This window comes from Eurosta solidaginis, chromosome 4 (genome assembly GCF_040869045.1).
Source record: "Eurosta solidaginis isolate ZX-2024a chromosome 4, ASM4086904v1, whole genome shotgun sequence".
NCBI classification, from domain to species: Eukaryota; Metazoa; Arthropoda; class Insecta; order Diptera; family Tephritidae; genus Eurosta; species Eurosta solidaginis.
In genome coordinates this window covers 104,991,932-105,012,613 of record NC_090322.1, presented here as the reverse complement: position 1 = coordinate 105,012,613, position 20,682 = coordinate 104,991,932, and the positions used below count along the sequence as shown (strand labels likewise).

The 20,682-nt window shown below is 36.0% G+C and overlaps 1 protein-coding gene across 14 annotated transcripts in view; it reads left to right on the top strand.

The window, feature by feature from the left end:
• The window catches only part of Tomosyn (syntaxin-binding protein tomosyn), an 835,312-nt gene that overhangs the window by 379,745 nt on the left and 434,885 nt on the right, over positions 1–20,682 (top strand). Inside the window, exon 15 of one of the 14 annotated variants that reach the window (XM_067782369.1) lies at positions 12,336–12,390. The exons of the other annotated variants lie outside the window; for them this stretch is intronic. Coding sequence (XP_067638470.1) covers positions 12,336–12,390 — 55 coding nt within the window. The remainder of the gene's footprint in view (positions 1–12,335; positions 12,391–20,682) is intronic. 14 annotated transcript variants of the gene reach the window in all.

Here is a 20,682-nt window from a genome sequence, read left to right as displayed (position 1 = left end):
AAAAATCGTCGACAAAGTTGGAAGTTCATCGTGGTATCATGTGGATTCAGGTACAAACCCAGCAGATTTAGCCAGTAGAGGAATACTAGCCGAGGATTTAGTCAACAATTCTCTGTGGTGGCAGGGTCCTTCTTGGCTCCAAGAAGAGAAGGAAAAGTGGCCAACACAATATTTGGATTTTAACACGAATATTGAAGAAAAACGCGTACAAGCACATGCAACCGCAATTTTAAGCAATATTAATGATATTCTCGACAGGTTTTCAAATCTTCCTAGGGCGTTAAGAGTTATCTCATATATACTCAGGTTTTTTCATAAAACGCATTCTAAAACGAAAGATTGTAGTCAACATGAATCTTATTTAATTTCCTCAGATGAAATTAAAGCTACAACAAACCGTTTAATAAAACTTGCTCAGAAGCAATATTACGGATCAGAAATTTCAAGTTTGCAATCCAAAACACCAATTGGATCTAAAAGCGAAATACTTTCGCTCACTCCATATCTTGATGAAGACGAAGTAGTGAAAACGGGTGGACGACTTGGTGCATCCAAAGATACTACCGAATCTGAACGCCATCCCATAATACTTCCGTACAATTGTAGGTTTACACGTCTGTATGTTCAGTTTGTCCATGAAATGTCTCTCCATGGTGAAAACCAATTAATGCTGCGCATCATTAGAACTCAATACTGGATTCCAAAAGTTAAAACCATGATACGATCCGTAATTCATAATTGTAAGATCTGCACGATCTTCAAGAAACGATCGCAAAGTCAGCTCATGGGAATTCTACCTAAAGAACGCACCACATTTTCGCGTGCATTTACCAATACAGGGGTAGATTTCGCAGGGCCTTTCGATATTAAGAGTTACAGTGGGCGCGGGTGTCGTTCCTCAAAGGGTTACGTTTGTCTGTTCGTTTGCTTTTCTACTAAGGCCATACATTTAGAAGCCACTAGTGATTTGAGCACTTCCTCGTTTCTAGCCGCTCTTTCAAGATTCGTAGCTAGACGAGGATGTCCAAGAAACATTTATTCGGACAATGGAACAAATTTTGTCGGTGCATCACGTGCATTAAAAACTGAATTTAAGGAATTTCTTGCCGATGCAAGAAACCAAACCCTGTCAAAATATTCCCATCAGGCATTAAATTGGCATTTCATACCAGCAGGAGCTCCACACATGGGAGGACTATGGGAAGCGGGAGTGAAAAGCTTTAAAAGCCACTTCAAAAAAGTGGCCTTAAACAACAAATTCACTTTTGAGGAATTTAACACATTGTTATGTAGAATTGAGTGTGTCTCAATTCTCGCCCTCTTAGCCCGCTTCAAATGAACCATCTGACCTTGAGCCTCTAACACCAGGACACTTTCTGATTGGAGGACACCTATTAGCACCAGCGGAAATCAGCGTTGATGAAAATACTGCCTCAATAGTCAATCGCTGGCAGAAACTCAAGTCATTACATCAAAACTTCTGCAGAAGATGGAAATCAGAATATCTTTCGGAACTACAGAAACGGATAAAATGGAAGCATCCTAAATCAAATATGCAAGTCGGAGATATGGTGGTTATACGGGAAGACAATCTTCCTCCCAACGAATGGAGATTGGGGCGTGTGATAAGGTTACACCCTGGTTCAGACAACCGGGTGCGCGTTGTGGATATAAGGACTGAAAGGGGGCAAGTAACAAGACCACTTGTCAAACTAATATTACTACCACCCTATACCGCGGAAACCGAAAACACGTCAAACCCTAATCTTCAGCAGTAACGCTACAATTGGAGTTACAAAATCTCCACACAACATCAAAACTTCTCCTAACCAAAACGAAGCAAATTCAACAAACTCATAGTGGAAACAAAAATTTCTTTTTTTTGATGCAGCCTAATATTACATATGTACATGTACATACATGCTTGCGCACATGGGTGGTGATTTTCATTTATAAAAGCAACAATATTTTTCTAGAATTGATGAACACTTTTTATTATTAAGTTTTCAATTTTTTAATGCGATTTTTACACACTCACTACAAATTGAGGTTATCAGGTAGTCGCCACCGAAAACATGTGCACAGGCATATACACAATGACTATGTGCATTGGACTGCATGGAATCATGAAAGAAAAAAATTTCGGGTCTACTTAAGCAATCAAAAAAAAAGTTCGGGGTTTCGCAAACCACATATTACATCATCAAATTTCCCTCAAATAAATATTTCCTTTGTTCTTTTTGCCTAATGCATTATATATAAGGGTGCTCACATAAACATAATTTTTTATTTTTGTTGCGAGGAAACGAAAAAAAAGGATAGTACAATGGCAAAGGCAACGTTACTTAAATTAAACAAAATCGCTGCCAATTCCATTGCATACACCCGTTTTTATCGAAATAAAAATAAAAACAAAAATAAAATAAGTAACAAAAAAAAAAAATTACGGAAATAAAAATTTTTCAATTAAGGACACCCTAATATAATGCACGGCACATAGCACAATTCCTTTTTACTTTTCGAAGTAAAAAGTTTAAATACAAAACAAAGAACAAAAAATTTTCTAATAAAAAAAAAAGAAACAGAGGAGAAATTTCGGATTGCTCGGCTCACCCTAATGCAACATATTGCAATTAAGTTTTTGCTTTTCGAAGCAAAAGCCAACACTTGAAAAAAAAAAATTTTTTTTCTTTCACAATAAAAAAAAAAGCCTGCACACCCTACTACATATGTATGTTGTCACTCCACGATCGCATAATTTTATTGCGGATCGTTGCTAAAAACAAAAAAAACACAATCACACACTTTTCACTATGCCAGTTACTCTGCTTTGGTGGAGGTTTTTTTTGCTTGACCTTTCATAGGTCTTCATTATCATATCTCTTTTCCTCTCTTTTTTTGTTGTAATATATATACACATATGTATATTTTGTTTCACAAAAACACTTCACTAACGACAAATTAACGACGGAAAAGTTAAATGCCCGCGATTTACATTACTCGCCCGCACACGCACTAATTAAAATTACAATTTTAAGAAAGAATTCACTCCCGCACGTTTTTTTTTCTTTTCGTTTCATTAATTAATCCGGAACTGAAGTTAGTGAAATATGCAATATATCGATATTGCAACCAATCGATTCACTAGTACGGCAGCATAAAGCTGGAGACATTGGTGCTTTATCGGTAACCGTATCGGTAACCTTTTAACAGCTGATTCGACCAACCTTATGAGAATCAATGCAATCGATTATTGGTGCCGCTAAAGTCGTAACCGTATCGTAGCCAACCAATTGGGTTTTGGTTTACCGTCGTAACGATAAACAGCTGATTACGTTAGGGATACGGATACAGCGATACGACATACGGCACCAATGACTCCAGCTTAAGGGTATTGACACATCATCAATTATCCGTAAGGCTACATGCGTCACATACGGAAAAGCATGACGTAGACATTTACATTTTTGAGAAACGAGTTAGTAATCAAAAATAAATGCTATAAATGCTTGGAAATGTATAAATTAGACATGAAAATCTTTCCTGGTAATGTTTGGGTTGGCGTTGTTTCTGTCTTGGGGGTCCGAGGGTATCATTTGTAAAACAAATGAATAGCAGTTATACTACACTATAATACATCCATCGCCTATTTATTTATCGCATACTTTACCCTGCTTCCACCAACAACCCCTTATAAGGTGAAGTCTACATTTACCTTGTCAGAATTGCTCGCCAACCGAAATACGCTTGCTACGTCGATGAAATTAGAACAACTTATTTTCTTTTTCAGAAAAATGACGCGATTCACTTCAATTCGCAAAACAGCTGAGGCAAAGGGGTTCTCTTTAGCCTGTCGCCTATGCGAAAAGAAACATCCACTTAGGGTGTGCCCTATCTTCCGCGATAGCACAACGGAAAAAAGGTGGTATTTCGTTATTAAACACCGCTATTGCACCAATTGTTTGTCATCTCTGCATAGTGCAGCTCATTGCACACACGAGGGGCGGTGCAAGAAATGCGAGGATGACCACCACACCATGCTGCATATCGCGGAAGTTCGGGACACGACGCGCCGGGCACAAAACACGTGGCATCGCAGGCCACAGAGAACCACCGAGGAAAGCGACACCCTCTCCATCGATGCATCCGAGGTCGAAGCAGAGTCCTCTGGAGCGGAAACGTCCGCTTTCCGCCCAGGGGTCTCAAGTGGAGTGGGATCATCTGCATTCCACCCACCCTCTACGAGCGGATTGGAAATGAAAACTTTCCAACCGCGCCGTTTTCGACCTCTACTTCAACACGAGGTGATCGCAAGCGGATTGGAAATGAAAACTTTCCAACCGCAGAAGAACAGCCAAAAAAGAAGAAATCGACGTAAGCAGCATACACATCATAGTCGGAGAGTGGAATCATCCGCATTCCACCTCCATCCAACTCGTGGTTTCCGGGCTGGGACGGTTGTCAACCCACGCGCACCGCCGCGGTTGATCCAGTGCCTCACGTCGGTTGCGCCCACTGTCGTCGTTAGGGTCGAGTCGGGTGGACGTTTGCACCTGGTGCGAGCTCTTCTCGATCCATGCGCTGCGACGTCTATCATCGCGGAAGATCTCGTCCGCCAACTCCGCCTCGAAGTGATGGTTGTGGGCGATCGGCGTGGGTGCTTTATCAAGCTGGGGGGCAAGCATGGGCTGACGGCAACCGTTACCACCTATGCTGTGGCGTTGCCACAATTCCAGAAGCAAACCCCTTTAACTAGCCTCGACGCAACGGTAGCCACTCCGTATGCAAATATCAGGCTCGCAGACCCGCGGTTTTACAACGCCGCCCCAGTCCGATTGGTGCTCGGTGCAGACGTGGTCCCAAAGGTTCTGCTGGGCGCCATACCAGCCGGGACTTTGGGGCCCCTGTTGTCACAGAATACCATCTTTGGCTGGGTATTGTCTGGCGCCTGCTAAATTGATTTATATATATATATATATTAATTGCATTTCATACTATACATACTATACTTTTCTTACACAAAAAAAAACATAATTGAATTTATAGTAAATTTGAATACTTTTATATATATACTTTTTACAAAAAAATGAATTTTAAATACTGCTTATGCATACACATAAGCAATGACGTATTTTTTACATAAATGTATGAAATTTGAAAATAAATGTGCCACTGAATTAGAACCATGTGTACCTTCATTTACTATTTTACAATTTTCTCCTTTAGGTGGCTCAAGCGGAACTTAAGCTGAAAATAGTTGTAAACTTAATTTAAGCAAATTCTGCGAACCAGCGGCGGAATATGTCCAAATAGATCTTGCGTGTCGCAAGGGGGCCGGCATGTTTAGGCCGACAGCCCAAACTCCAAACATAAAAGGTCGCCCTCGCATTTTTCTTATATTGGTTAACAGTGCCAGTCAAATTGTTTATGTTAACCATACAAATGAACATCGCTGGAATAAATAAAAAGTTTGACTGGCAAGCGGTATTGACCTGTTGTGTTCTTTTACTTCACTTGTTTTCACATATCAAGGAGAAAGGACGTATCCCGCCGCAGTTTCCAGCTTCAACCAAAAGGTAACCTGCAAATATATATATATAAATTTTTGTGTTTAATCTTTATCTTCAATAAAGACTATTTGTGATTATTAATACTAATACCAACTTTTTTTGTTCTTTTCCGCACTATATCTTGACCGGCACCATCCCTGAGCTGTGGCCCGGCCAAGACACATGATAAAAACACTATTAAAAAGATCCAAATTTACAAAAAAATCAACAAAACCGTGAAACCCCTAAAAAAATTTCAAATCCTTCACTTATGTACCTCATTTATCAGAGCGACTAGCGAAGTCAGACTGTTATGATAAAGAAAAACTAAGAATAGTCCATAAGCCTACCAACACTCTGAAAACCATGTTCAACAAAACTAAGTCAAAAATACCTCAATTAGAAAAATGTAATGTAATTTATAAAATTCCATGTAACGGCAATAACCAAGAACCTTGCAAAAGTATGTATATTGGCACAACGAAATCAAAAATAAAAACCCGACTAGCACAACACAAATGCCACGTTAAAAAGTGTCATCGGTAGTAGTGTAGTTTAGGGGCCCCACCCTAAAGTTAGGCCAAGATTTTCGAGTGAGGGTTCAAAAGACGCGTATTTACATCTAGATTAAGAATCCGAAAGTGGAAGTTAACTTTTTTCACCCGTTTAAGAGTTATCGGCGAAAAACAGGTTTGTGTGATACATTTTGTTCCCGCACGTTTACAATCTTTTAAGCGCACACATCACTTTACTTTATACATTTAGTATATTAATATAATCTAACTTGCACGAATTAACGAAAAAATTATGTTAAATTTCACTAATCTAATATATAAAATTCTTCTGTCACGGTTTTAGAGGCTGAACTCCTCCGAAACGGCTGAACCGATTCTCATAAAATTTTGTGAGCATATTGGAGAGGTCTGAGAATCAGCCAACGTCTACCTTTTTTTCGATACGTGTCTAGGGTCTTGAGATAAAAACGTGAACCCGGGTACCCCTAGAATGTGTTTATACAATATGGATGTCAAATCAAAGCTGTTGATGAGTGCTATAGTACAGGATAATTTTCATACAACTGGGAGGCTAGGGTCTCGAGATATAGCCCAAAACGTGGACCCGGGTACCCCTAGAATCTTTTTATACCTCACTCAAAAAAAAAAAGCCCAATTTTAGGATGGGGCTCTTAACTGCACAATTACCGTCCCATCATTCAAATACCCAAAAAACTGCACTTATGGCACACTGTGCAAGTAGCGGCCACTCCCCCAACTTCGAAAAAGTAACAATATTACAACAAGAACAACACTACAACAAACGCTTCACACTAGAAATGTTACATATAATTAACACACACCACAAGACATTCGGCTAAACTACAAAACTGATACCGATGGCGTTGCTCACTTGTTTGGTCATTTACTAACGAATAAATAGACAGTGTTAAGCTCCGCGTCAAGTGATAAAGACATGCAAAGGAATGTATGTATGTGCAAATATTGTTTATGTTTTGTTTTTGTTATAAAGAAAATTATTTATATTACATTTATAGATCCTTGAGTACGGTTATCGCGGAATGACCGAAATATATTGGATTGAATTATTCAAAAAAACCTGTGGTTTTAATCAAAATAGTTTTATTGACCTAGAGCCAGCTAAAGTTCTACATATTTACATATAAAAAGGTCGCTAAAAACATTCAGTTCAGAATTCGAAAAAAGAAAAACTGTCTGATGTTCTGAATTTATTTTAGCTGAAAAAAAATGTTCCATAAGAAATTTGTTAAAAATGATAATGTAGTTGTTAAAAGTTCATTTTAGGCAAATTTCTCATAATTTAAGCCTGATATTTCTACTAAAATTCAAAAACACTGTAGATATTAATACAGATTCTGAAATGTACTTAAAATACCTTTAAAGTAAACCCAATATGATATTTGTCCCATAATTCTATCAGAAGCTATGAAGATTTTTTGGCCAAACCCTAAATTCATATGGCAAAATATCTATTTTGCAAAAATCAGGACCTCGAAATCGGACTCTTCAGCAATTTTTCTAAGAATCATCTGTAGATTCCGTTTTTGCTATACTCCTGATGGAAAAAATTTGACCCGCTCTAATATATATATATAGGCTACACGCAAAACCGAAAATGCCCAACAATATTATAACAGCAGAGAAAAGTGGGAAGAAAGAGGGTGCAGTACCTACCATAAAATATTTTCTTTCCATATCACATATCTCCTGAACCGATTAAGTCGCATTACTGGAACTTGGCGTAGCTGCCAATATTCCAAAAGCCCAACATTTTATGGAAAATTTGAGAATGTTATATTATAAGAAATTATATTAATTCAGTGCGTAGGGGGTATTTTTAGTGTTTAGGGGGCGTGGCATCTAATATATATACCCATATATGAATAATCAAATATCGCTAAGAGTATTAATACCAGGGAAATGATACTTGGCAGGCAGATGATAAACATCGATATTATATCAGTAGAGAAAAATGGGAAGAACTAGAAAAGAGAGTGTGGTACCTCCTATACAAATTTCTCCACCCATATCACATATCTCCTGCACTGAGTAAGTGACATTACTCAAACTTCGCATAGCTAAAGCCAAAGCTTTTGGAAAACGGGAGAATATTAGAAAAAGGGGCTTAGCGTCTCCCTTAAAAACTCAAATTTCCGTATCACAAAACTACTGAAGCTACATCACTATAATTTGGTGCAAATGCCTTTATTGATTATGTCACACTTTTAACTATAAGTAAGTGGTAAGCCTTGCAAAAGGAAGTGTGCATCCGCAGAACTCTAGTATAGTATTGTGTCCCACTCTATATGGAACTTGTCCACTACTTTCCTTTGGTGTTCCTCCAAGGTTCTATTAAATCGTTCCACCAAAGCTTCGGACTGAGGATGCAATGTAGTTGTCCGAGTTTTTCGAATGCTCAATGTCTTACACATTTCTTGGAACACAGCTGATTCAAAATTCATGGTGAGAATGGTCAGAATGTAACTCCATTAGACACCATACCTTGCAACCCAATTGTTTGTAAATACTTCTGCTACTGTTTTCGCTTCTTGATTTGGGATTGGGTATACCTCTGACCATTTGCTGAAATAATCCATAACCACCGACGGGTATTTGTTCCGCGGTTGCTAGAAGAAAAGGGACCTTCGAGATCTACGGCGATCCTTTCACATAGTGCACCGCAGTAATACTGCTTCATCTGGACATGACTTCGGGTTTTGGCCCTTTTGCTGTGCTGCAAACCTCGCAGTTGGTAATCCACTCAGTGACCGACTTACGGCAACCAGCCCAATATAATATCTGCTTTATTTTTTATAGCGTCTTCTTGTTTCCAAGATGGCCTCAACTGGAACGTTATGTAACTCACTGGAAAGGTCAGGAATCCTTTTCCTTGGAACAACTTTCAGTTTCCTCTTACATTGACCATCCTCCAAGTCCCAAGGACATCACCGTAAATTGCCAAAGACCATCTCCGACATTGAAAGGCTGTTTTCTCTTTGTTTTCCTCCTCCACCTCCACTTGCCAGTAGCGACTTTTCAAGTCCAGTGTGGAAAACCATTTGTTGTTGTTTTAACAGTGCTTAGCCCCATTCAATGGGCACCACCACTCACAAATTGTCATCAAATTCCCCTAACGGGAGTCCAAAGAAACATCCGGAGGCCTGTAGCCTCTTCCAGTATGTGGTTTTAAGACCAGGCGACCAAACTGGTGACGCGTAGCTCATGAGCGAGGTGAAGAAGCAGTAAAGATCGGGGAGATAGCTGTTTATTTTAGAAACTAATTCATCAATTGAAGGACCAAGTCCCGTTGCCATAATCGTGCAGTCGTCGGCATAGACAATGATTGTAAATCCTTCTGGTGGCGAAGGGAGTTTTGATATGTAAAAATTAAACCGAAGCGGGGATAGGACACCACTCTGTGGTACCCCTGCTGCTGGTTATGTGTATTTATGGCTGCCTGCTGTAATGTGTTCATGTACATAAGTATGGCTGCTTGCTTATTTAGGAGCAGCATAGTGATGTATAGAACTGCTAATACTCGCCAATATATGTATAAAAAATTTTGTAAAAAAAATATTCTATATATCTTGCAATAGTTTTCACACCAAAAAATAGGCAAAACAAATAACTTGATGAAACTGTGTGTGGAACTTTTTCCTATTCCGCTTCATAAAAATTTAACCAGGTACTCCATAGAAAACTAGAAGAGCATAGCAAAGTTGTCCGCTATCCCAAAGTAGTTTGAAGCTATTATTACCCATCGCCTAACGTTCTCTATTTTCCCCATAGTTGCAAGCTCGCAACATGGGTAATAGGGCAAATCAACTATCACCAATTGGAGTTTATCACTCACGTTTGTAATGGTTCACACCGATGTCATTTACACTGAGTTCAGTAAAGCATTTGACAAAGTATCACACTCATTACTTATTTATAAGGGAGGTCAGCTTGGTTTTCAACCAGGCCATACATGTTGGATTTCTTTGTATCTTTGTAATCGTACGCAAAGTGTTATCTTTAAAAATACATTCTGAGTTCATCAATGTTTCTTCTGGCGTTCCTCAAGGCAGGCATCTTGGTCCGATTTTGTTCTTGTTGTTCATAAACGATATATCCAATATATAAAATATTAAAAAATTTTGAGATACATATGCTTACGATGTAAAACTTTTCAAGACACATGCGTCGGTTAAGGAACACTCCTTGCTTCAAACAGATTTAGGCCACTTCGTTATCTGGTGCAATGTAAATTATATGCCGCTCAATCTTAAAAAATTCTCAGAGAAACTTGCTAGCAGCTTTATATAAGTTAAGGTATCCTTTTCTAACCGATCTACCATGCTGTACATTTTTGTATGCTGGGCTGAGTTAAACCAGCCGATTTGATGCTTGGTTGGGCGGTAAAAGTTTCAATGCGCCTAGCAGGTGCTATATTCAAACGCAGTCAGCATCTTTGCACTTATTAGCAACAAACAAACAAATTGCCCATACCGTTGCCTATTGTTCATATTTCCAGCGATAATGAAGATTATCAAGTACAAAGCTACCGTCACCTTTGCAAGAATAGCATAGGTTAGTTGAAGGTGAATTAAATCAGTTTCCACCAGTTGTGAGCATCGATTTAGTTGTTGGGACATGCGCAGTAAATTTGAAAAAGAAAATCAGCAACTGCTAACAAAAAGTTCTTGGTCATTGATCAAGCATTATAAAAGTGGACATGTAAAAGGCGAGTTGCATCGTCATAAATATAATTGTAAAATTAAATGATCCAAATTGTTAATTAATAAAGAGTCGTCGTGTTTAAATGTAAAATAAATTGTTTAATTTAAATGAACGGAAAACCTATGTAAAATGAACTTATAGAAGTAACAACTGCAGTTTAGAAATTGTAAATAATTTTGTTGACTTGGGAGTCATTATGGACACCAAACATAGTTTCAAACTTAATATTAATGCTACAGTCAATACAGCCAAAGGCGTTTTTGCATTTAATAAACTGTGGTCAAAACAATTTAACGACCCTTACGTAGCTAAGAGCTTTAGTAAGGCCTAAATTAGAATGCGGCTCAGTAGTCCGGAACTCCCCTTATCAAGTCCATGCAGACAGGCTCGAATCAATACAAAAACAATTTTTACTATTTGCATTAAGAAATGTTCAATGGGACTCCTCATATAATCTTCCACCTTGCACTAATCGATAAAAGCTTATCAATCTTCCAACTCTTGCTAGTCGAAGGGAAAAGCTTGGTGTAATATTTATGATTAAATGTATCGATTTTAATCCCATTCCTTCTGAACGAAGTACACTATTCCCTCTCGAACTACGAGACACTTCAAACCTCTTCTTCTGAAACAATGTAGAACTTATTGCGAACTGAACGAGCCTTTCCGGTTTCTGTGCTAGTTAAGATTATAACTCTCACTCAAACGCATTTTATAGCCTGGACTCTCTTTTTTCTATAAAAAGGACTGTCCTTACCTCTCTTAATAGTTAATGCCTAATATGTTTGTTCCTGTTTTATTAATTTAAATATTACGCTCAGCTGATGATATCACTTCTGAAGCTGAACAGTTTTAGATATCGACGCTTCACGAACCGTTGCCCATCAACGACTCGGCAATAAGAAAAAAATATAAATTCATAAATATTAAAATAAATTAATCTCGTGAACAGGATTAGCCTGGTTTCATTGGGCCAATTGAGGGCAGCGCGCTGCCACAACGCCCAATAAAGTTTAAACTTTGGTGATTTTTTGTAAACCCACTTCAAAATTTTGGCCTTATTTTTTAGTTAAATTTAAACTGAATACAATTCGAAAACGGGAGAAAATTGAAAGCCTAAAAATTTACAAGAAAAAAATGTTAGTTTCAAATTAATACATGAAGTTTTATATATCTCATCGGAAACCTGAAATATTACCCTTCCAAATGACCTATTATCTTGTATTGCACCGCGAAAACTGTAAAAGCTTTCTTAAATACCGTTTCACTTGACATCTGCGAATTTCAACGTATGTTAACATGTTCGGCTGTGTTGCTGTTTTATTTTCGGCCCAGCACTGATTCGTGAATTTTTTAGTCATATTTTTTTTTAAATAAATTCTATGTTTAGTAATAAAGTATGACATATAGTAGTATTATTCGCAGCGAATTCCACACCAGAATATGTACATTTGCATACATTTCTTGTATATAAAGGTATAATTATATTTTTATTACATAAGTATTTTCCTTTTCTTTCCGAAAATAGGAACTTTCTGCAGATCACTTCAACTGCTTTTATGTCATTATGTGGAGGCTATTTGGTAATTAATTTCTCTTTCCTTACTTTTAGAATAGTAGTGTAAATTGAACTATTCCTAAATGAAATCCTTGCACAAGCCATAATTTACCATTGCATGTGCATATGTATGTAGTACCGTTTTCAAATTTGAATATCGTATAAATCCAACAATTGTGAATTTGTGAATTCTTGTAAAGTTTATACTCGAATATATGTAGTTTTGGACATATATAATTCTCAGTCGAAAATTTGACCATTTCATCTAATTAAGGTTCGTATTGGACTAGTTTTATGAAAAATAAACGAACTTCAATAACTGGGTACCGTGATTTATATTTCACATGCTTAAGGGCAGATAGTTTTATTTAAATCGTCCTTATTTGCCAAAATTAGCTACTTTATATATAGCATTTTATTTAAAAATAGTGCTAAAAGAAGCATAAAACACAGCGTAGTGGCAATCAGAGCGATCAGTTTAATACTTCATACTACCAACACATTTCTTGTATAAGGACTAAGCATAAATCGATATTCGCTATAAGTGCCAGTTCGGACTATGATATTTTCGTCTTTGTCTAAGCTTGCTAAATGCCGATTTCAACGAAAATGAATTCTGACCCAAATATTTTTATCGTATACCGCAAAGATCGGGATATCGTCAAGACGGGACTATCCAGAGGTGATGGAGTTCTAATTCCTGCTAAACAATGCTATCAGTCCTTGTTTGTTTCTTTGGATAATGATGATTCTTTACTGGATCAGTTATGCATTCTAGTGCCTAATTCATCTAAACTTTCCCCTTCTCTAAAAAAGAAGTTTTCCACCGAATTCCGTGGTTCACATGGAAGTTGAAGAAATTAAACCATTTGAGAAACAAAGTTCACAAAAAGTTTAAGTCTTGAGCTCTTGCTTTAGGGAAATATATTTGAAATATGCAAAGAAGTTTGCGTCCCTTAATAAATTTCTTTATAGAAACTATGTTTGCAAATTTAAACGCGATATTTAAACTCGAAAATAGCTCGGTCAAGTATTTTGGCTCCTTGGTACTCACTTTAGAAGATGTAGTACCAAAGAGCCAAAATACTTGAGCGAGCTTTTTTCGAGTTACCTACAAAAAATTCACTAAGAAAGCAGATTTGGATGATTTTCTCTGTATCTTTTTAAGAATTGTGAAGCTCTAGCTAATTCGCGACATCTTATTTTCAACAAATCGCTTGAGAGTGGAGTGTTCATTTATAGGTGGAAACTCACTTCAATAACACCTATTCATAAAAGCGGCAATAAAACAAATACACCGTCAAACAGAAAATGTGTTTTTAACACTTAAACACATTATCTCGTGCAGCCAACATAACTTCGTCTCTGGGGATCTACTGTTTCAAACCTTGTTGTCTTCTCTGGTTCCTGTATGTCCGTTTTAAATGATCGGGTTCTGGTTGAAACAGTCTATACAGAATTTTCATAAGCGTTCGAAAAAGCTCTCTATTCAATTCTAAGTAAGTGCGCCGCTATCGCCTTTCACTCACCTTTTTGTCCTATCTTCCGGTCCGGAAGTGTGTAGTGATTGGTGCAAAACAAATCACCTGCATGTTACTATAAGTAAATGATTTCACATAACCTCTTATCCCGTAATTCAATCTCTACCTCCTGTTATATTAATGAGTCTAGACTAATCACCCAGTCTGCAATTCGAGATTTAGGAGTAATCTTCGACTCTATGTTCAAATTCATATAAATCATACAATTGCTAAACCTTATTCCTTTATACTTCTCTAGTACGGTCCACGCTGGAATACACAGTTCTTTCACAACAACAAATATTCTAATCCAAAATAAAAACAATAACCTCAATTTCAATTCGAAAACAACACAAAAAAACTACAAAACACAGAACTAACTTTGAATTTTTAAAGTCGAACTAGTTACTACAATCAATTTTTTTACAATCAATTTTAAAAATTTATTTTTATCGGCACATTTTCCCAAATTTCAATACTTTTATAGTGAAATTACAATCATATAAAAAACTCAACATTATACTCATTAACATGTCACGAATCAATTCTGTGCTGTTTTGCAATAACGGCTTAAGTCTTGTATTTAAGTTTGCCGAAAATAGATATTAAAAATTTAAATGCATATTTGAAAGAATTTAAAACAGGTACTCAATCAAGAGTTCTTGAACCAGATATGCTAAAGTAAGGTTAATAAAGGCCACCAACTCTTTTTTATACTCAGCTGAGCAGAGCTCACAGAGTAGTTAATTTTGTTCGCATAACGGTACCCCGTAACGGCATAAACTAATCGAGATATATATACCTTCTATATATCAAAATGATCTGGGCGAAACAAGAAATTCATTTAGCCCTGTCCGTCCGTCCGTAAACACGATAACTTGAGTAAATTTTGACGTATGTAAGCTCTTGGGCACTCTTCTCAGATCGCTATTTAAAATGAACGAAATCGGACTATAATCACGCCCACTTTTTCGATATCGAAAATTTCGAAAAATGGAAAAAAATGTCATAATTCTATACCAAATATGAAAAAAGGGATGGAACATGGTAATTGGATTGGTTTATTGACGCAACATGTAACTTTAGGAAAAGCTTTGTAAAATGGGTGTGACACCTACCATATTCAGTAGAAGAAAATAAAGAAGTTCTGCAGGTCGAAATCAAAAGCCCTTGGAATCGTGGCAGGAATACTGTTCTACTGTACTACAGATGATGTTCTGGGTCACCCTGGTCCACATTTTGGTCGATACCTCGAAAACGCCTTCACATATACAACTAAGGGCCACTGCCTTTTAAACCCCCCATTAATACCCATATCGTACAAACACATACTAGAGTCACCCCTGATCCACCTTGTGGTGATATCTCCAAAAGGCGTCCACCTATAGAACTAAGGCCCACTCTCTTTTAAAATACTCATAAACACCTTCCATTTGATACCCATATCGTACAAACATTATAGAGTCACCCCTGGTCCACCTTTATGGCGATATCTCGAAAGGGCGTCCGCCTATAGAACTAAGGCCCACCCGCTTTTAAATTACTCATAAACACCTTTCATTTCATACCCATATCGTACGGACACATTTTAGAGTCACCCCTGGTCCACTTTTATGGCGATATCTCGAAAAGGCGCCCACCTATAGAACTAAGGCACACTCCCTTTTAAAATACTCTTTAAAACCTTTCATTCAGGGTTACCCTAGGTTCATTTTCCTACGTGGTGATTTTCCCTTATTTGACAAAGGATGAAGGAAAATTGTTCCAAAAAACGTCACCCTTTGTCTACAATTTGATCGATATTTCCCAAATGTATGTGATATGGAATTAAGAACTACTTATAAACCATCGACGAAACCAACGCAGCTAAGCTCTCCGCTGAGTATGTAATGTTCGGTTACACCCGAAATTAGCCTTCCTTACTTGTTAAAACGTATGTGTACTACAAGCACTTTTTGCACTTAAATAACTTAGTGGGTTTTTGCAAATTTTGAAATATGTATACTCAGATCTTACATCGACTTAAGCGTTAATTGCGGATTAAGATTTAAATATCAGCTAACTTTTGTTTACTTAGGTTTTTATTGCAAACAGTAAACGTACGAACCTAATGGCTTAATTCAAAACGAAAACATACAGCCTCGAGATAAATATTTCATTTATTAATTTATTTTAACAATAAATACAATTTTTAACATAAAAACTCACTCCAATATATTAGAAAAAGTAAAGGAAAATAATCGAGGTCACCGCACTCATATCTTTGTTTATATTTAATATAGTGAGCGATGTTTTTATTCTTCGCCTGATATTTTGTCAACGAAATCAGGTAATTGTTCCACTGGAGGGAAGACTGTTATGAAATGAGTGAAGACAAGGGCTTATGGAAGGTAATAAGGATTGCAAATCTTTTTTTTTTTATATACACTTATTATAACCCGTTCACTAATCCTTTTAAATTAATTGTTTTTGAACCCCTTTTTAGAATATTTAAAACTTTGAAAAGCTCAATTTCATTTAGACTAGTTTTATAGTAAAATAAAAAAATAGCTTATTTTATATCGTTTAAAATTTTTTCCAAAGAAATCTTTCGCCATCTTGGTTACTAAGTCTCCAGTTGTATATTGATTTTAGTAGCGAGGAAAAATTATGAAATCTATCTGTATCCATTGCTATAATATTAAAAATGGTTTTTGTACAAAATTATACCAATCATGGGGATGAAGTATTGTAGCATTTGTTTTTTTCCTCTTTCTTTCAATAAGCGCGTGATCTACGTCGGACTCTATTTGGGTATGTCCTGGTTCCATACACTTGTGGTCGATAATATCAATAATATTGGAAATTTGAATTGCTTATGTGAACAATGCGGACAAAAATGAGTTTTTATTCTGCCCAGCGCAATATCACTGTAGAACACAACATGATTCACTCCCTGAAAGTTCTTAAGATATTCGAATAAACAACCGATCTTATTTACACCGCGCCCCGATATTCCTTCGTGTCACATGCAGCAATATGGAGATGCTGTTGTGCAATCTTGGACTGTTAAATTTAAAGTCCGCAATTGCCTTTATAAAAACTTAAGGAATTGCGCAGAAAAGAGTTGGCAAAGACTGTTGTAGGTCGAAGGTAAAGTTCTTATGCCAGTAGTTGCTTTATCTATCCGTGTAGAGTTATATGCTAACTCCGCTGTTTCTTGGTGCACTGATTGATAATCCAGCTGATGTTAACTAGATTTTGATTGTTGTCTTGATTAGAAACGACTACTTTTGCCCCCAATTTATCACATGTTTGACAAGTACCCAGTTTATTATTTTTAAATTTAATTTTCCTGGCTAAAAAATAAAGGTACCGAGATAAAACTAAACATACTACATAAATATTCATATATGAAATAATGTAAATTTAAAAAATTTTCAATATGAAGACGAGCTCACTGATTGCTATGGATATTTGCCACAAAATAATTACAAATGCGTGCATACTTAGTACATAACTTTTACATTAAATCATAAACTGTTGGAAAACTTCAACTCCAACCAACGCAGTTGAAGCTCCTAATCTTGTTTAGGCATTGTAGGAAGCCATGATAAAAAGACTGCAAAGTAGAATCGTTTACCCGCCATGAAAAATGTTTTAAATACCCGCGGTTTTAAATATCTCAAACTCACACATTCTACATTTTTACATTTTGTCCAAACAAATACCCAAGAATACGCTAAAGTCTAATGGAAACAATGAAATGAATATCTTTGCGGTAGATAACTTAATTATATTAAAGCCTCTCAGCAGTGAAATGGTGTAGCAAAATACGACAGTTAAAAATTTTTCAAAATGGACGTGGCGCCGCACTCTTTTTTTTAGTAATTTCCAAAATGCCATAAATTGAACAAAGATCGACCAATCCTGAAGAAATTTGGCACAAGCATCTATATATTAATACGCTAACAAATTTTCCATGCAATCAATTGCCAGGCTGTTTCGCATACTTAGCATGCGTAAAATCATATACAATTTATATGAATCGATTCGTATGGATCAGCCGCAGTGCGTAGGCCTATTTTTGTTAACAAATATTGCTCTATTTTTTGTAATTAATATAAAAAGTTTTTTGTAAATTCAAACAATCTCCCTAAGTATCGAAATGTACTTAATCATTGTGAGTTTGAATAAAACATGGTTTCCCCATTGTTGCCACTTACCTATAGTGGCCTGTACCAAAATACTAAAAGAAAATTTCCAAAATAATTTGTTGTGTACAAAAAGACCGGCCAATTTTTTGGGCAAATTCCACTTACACGTAAATACCTAGGTCTTTATTTACCATATTTTTTTTTTTACTTTAATCGCTTTCAAAAAATCATGAAATCCCAATTAACTAGTTAAATTTTGATGAAACTAACGAAATTTATTTATAACAATTATGGGAAATTTGCCCCAAAATGTTTCTGCATTTCCAGATTTTATGCTCACTTCAGAACAACAAAAAAAAAAAAGATAAATTCGTGCCAAAAATATAACACTTACTTTTTTATTGTCTTTTATGCTACTTTATCTTATTATTTCTTATTTTACTTTATATTGTATTCTTTTATTTCATCTTATTTTATTATTATTTAAATGCAACTGACTTAATCGGAAAATTTCACATACAAAAATCCAAAAATGTTTTAGGTTTTAGGTCAAAACCGCAACCGGCATATGGGCATGTCCCAAAAACTTTTATGGGCATATCCCAAAAACTTTTACTTTTTTGGATACTCGGGTTTTACACACGGGCAAAAAACTTAAGGCCAGAAAAAAGTACAAGGACATTAAGTTTGACCTTTTGACTACCCGATCTGATGATTTTAAAAATCAAGAAAGTTGATAGTAAGTTTTTGCAGTACTTCAAAACGTAAAAAACGTCGATTTTTACACTTTTTCAAGCGATACCCTTAATTTTTTTTTTTGATTTTTTTCGATACAATTTTGAGGCATCGCTGAAACGCTATGGAATTTAAACTGAATGGTGTTTTTGAGACGCAGATTCTAAAAGTATGAGCAAAATGAATGTGCCCCTCCAATACTCAAAACTATCGTCAATCAAAGTAGCGATACTTTTTTTTTGCCATTTCCAATATTGATAGTTTTTTGCTTATAGCTTTTTGAGGCAACTGAGTATTGAAATTTGGATTATGCACGATAATAGCCTATCCGGGACTAAAAATACCTGGGGCTTCAAATTCGATGTGCCCCTTTCAGTTTTGAAGGTAGAGGCAGAAAAATGGAAGCACTTGGTTGCGTAAATTCTTTTCAGGAGCATGTTTTTTTGTGGGCACAGCTACAATCTTACTTTTATCACTTCATATCCGTTTGTTAATTTTTTCTCTACACCACAGTAGTATACCATCAATTGCCTCATCTTGGAATATTCAAGCAAAGAAAGTTATTGATGTTTGTACATGGGGCAAATATACGAAATTTCCGACAAAAATTGGCAATCGTCAAAAAGTGTAGAAAAAAATTTTTATTTTAAACCAGGTTTTATTTAAAAGTAAACGAACAAAACACAAATTTGGTACAAAAATTAAAAACAAAAAATTCTACACTTTTTGACGATTGCAAATTTTTGTCGGAAATTTCGTATATTTGCCCCATGTACAAACATCAATAACTTTCCTTGCGTGAATATTCCAAGATGAGGCAATTGATGGTATACTACTGTGGTGTAGAGAAAAAATTAGCCAACGGGTATGAAATATTTGACGGTTACCCGGTTACATATTTTTGCCGATATCTCTAAAACCGGGTTTCGGGTATCAACAAAATTTTACCTAAATATACCCCACATAGATATGTACATCCTGATAAAATTTCAACACAATCGGTTAAGAAGTGTTTAAATAAGTAAAAAAATTTAAGGTTTTCCGGGTTTATATTTTTATCAATATCTCCAAAACCGGATCTCGGGTATTAAAACTTTTTTACCTAAACATACTTCGTTCACATATCTATATGTTTTTAAAGTTTCAAAAGAATCGGTAGAAAGGTGTTAAAACAAATGTGTTGCAAACTTTTCAGTAAAAAATATTTTGCCGGTATTCCGTTTTATATTTTTACCGATATCTACAAAACCGGATCTCGTGTATCAAAAAAATTTTACATAGCTAACAGCTGCATATATCTCCATATTTTGTTAAAATTTCGATATAATCTGTACAGAAGGGTTGAAATAAATGTATATTTAACATTGCGACCTCAATTTATATATATTTTGCTCGATCTTTTCACTATATCTTTTTGAGGCATTATGTAAGACGAGTAACGGAGATGCACTATAGCTCCAATTTACCCCTCAATGTTCCTAACAAAAAGATATTTGCTTGATACCATGTTTCAAAAAAAATGTTTTTTCTCCAAAAAAACAGAGTTTCACTCTCGAAAAATACGACAGAATCTTCCTCATTTAATTGTTGTTTTAAATTTGTTGTTAGTTTATTTACCTCCTTTTTCTTCCGAAGTTCGTGCTTGATTTTGATAATTATATTTAATAATTTCTTTTGAACTGTTACCAAATATAATGACGCTGCATTGTTGATCTTTGATGAAATTTTCTCGTTTTTGATGTTGCATTCAAGGGTGTATACAATGTTTTTGGTGGCATTTTTGAGAGTGAAAATCTGCTAACTAACAAACTTACAACAAAAATCAAGAAAACACAAACGAACAAATTTTATAGACTTAAAGACGAACAAAAACAACTACTAAACATCAAACACATTCCCCAGTGGCTTTGTAACACGACATCAACA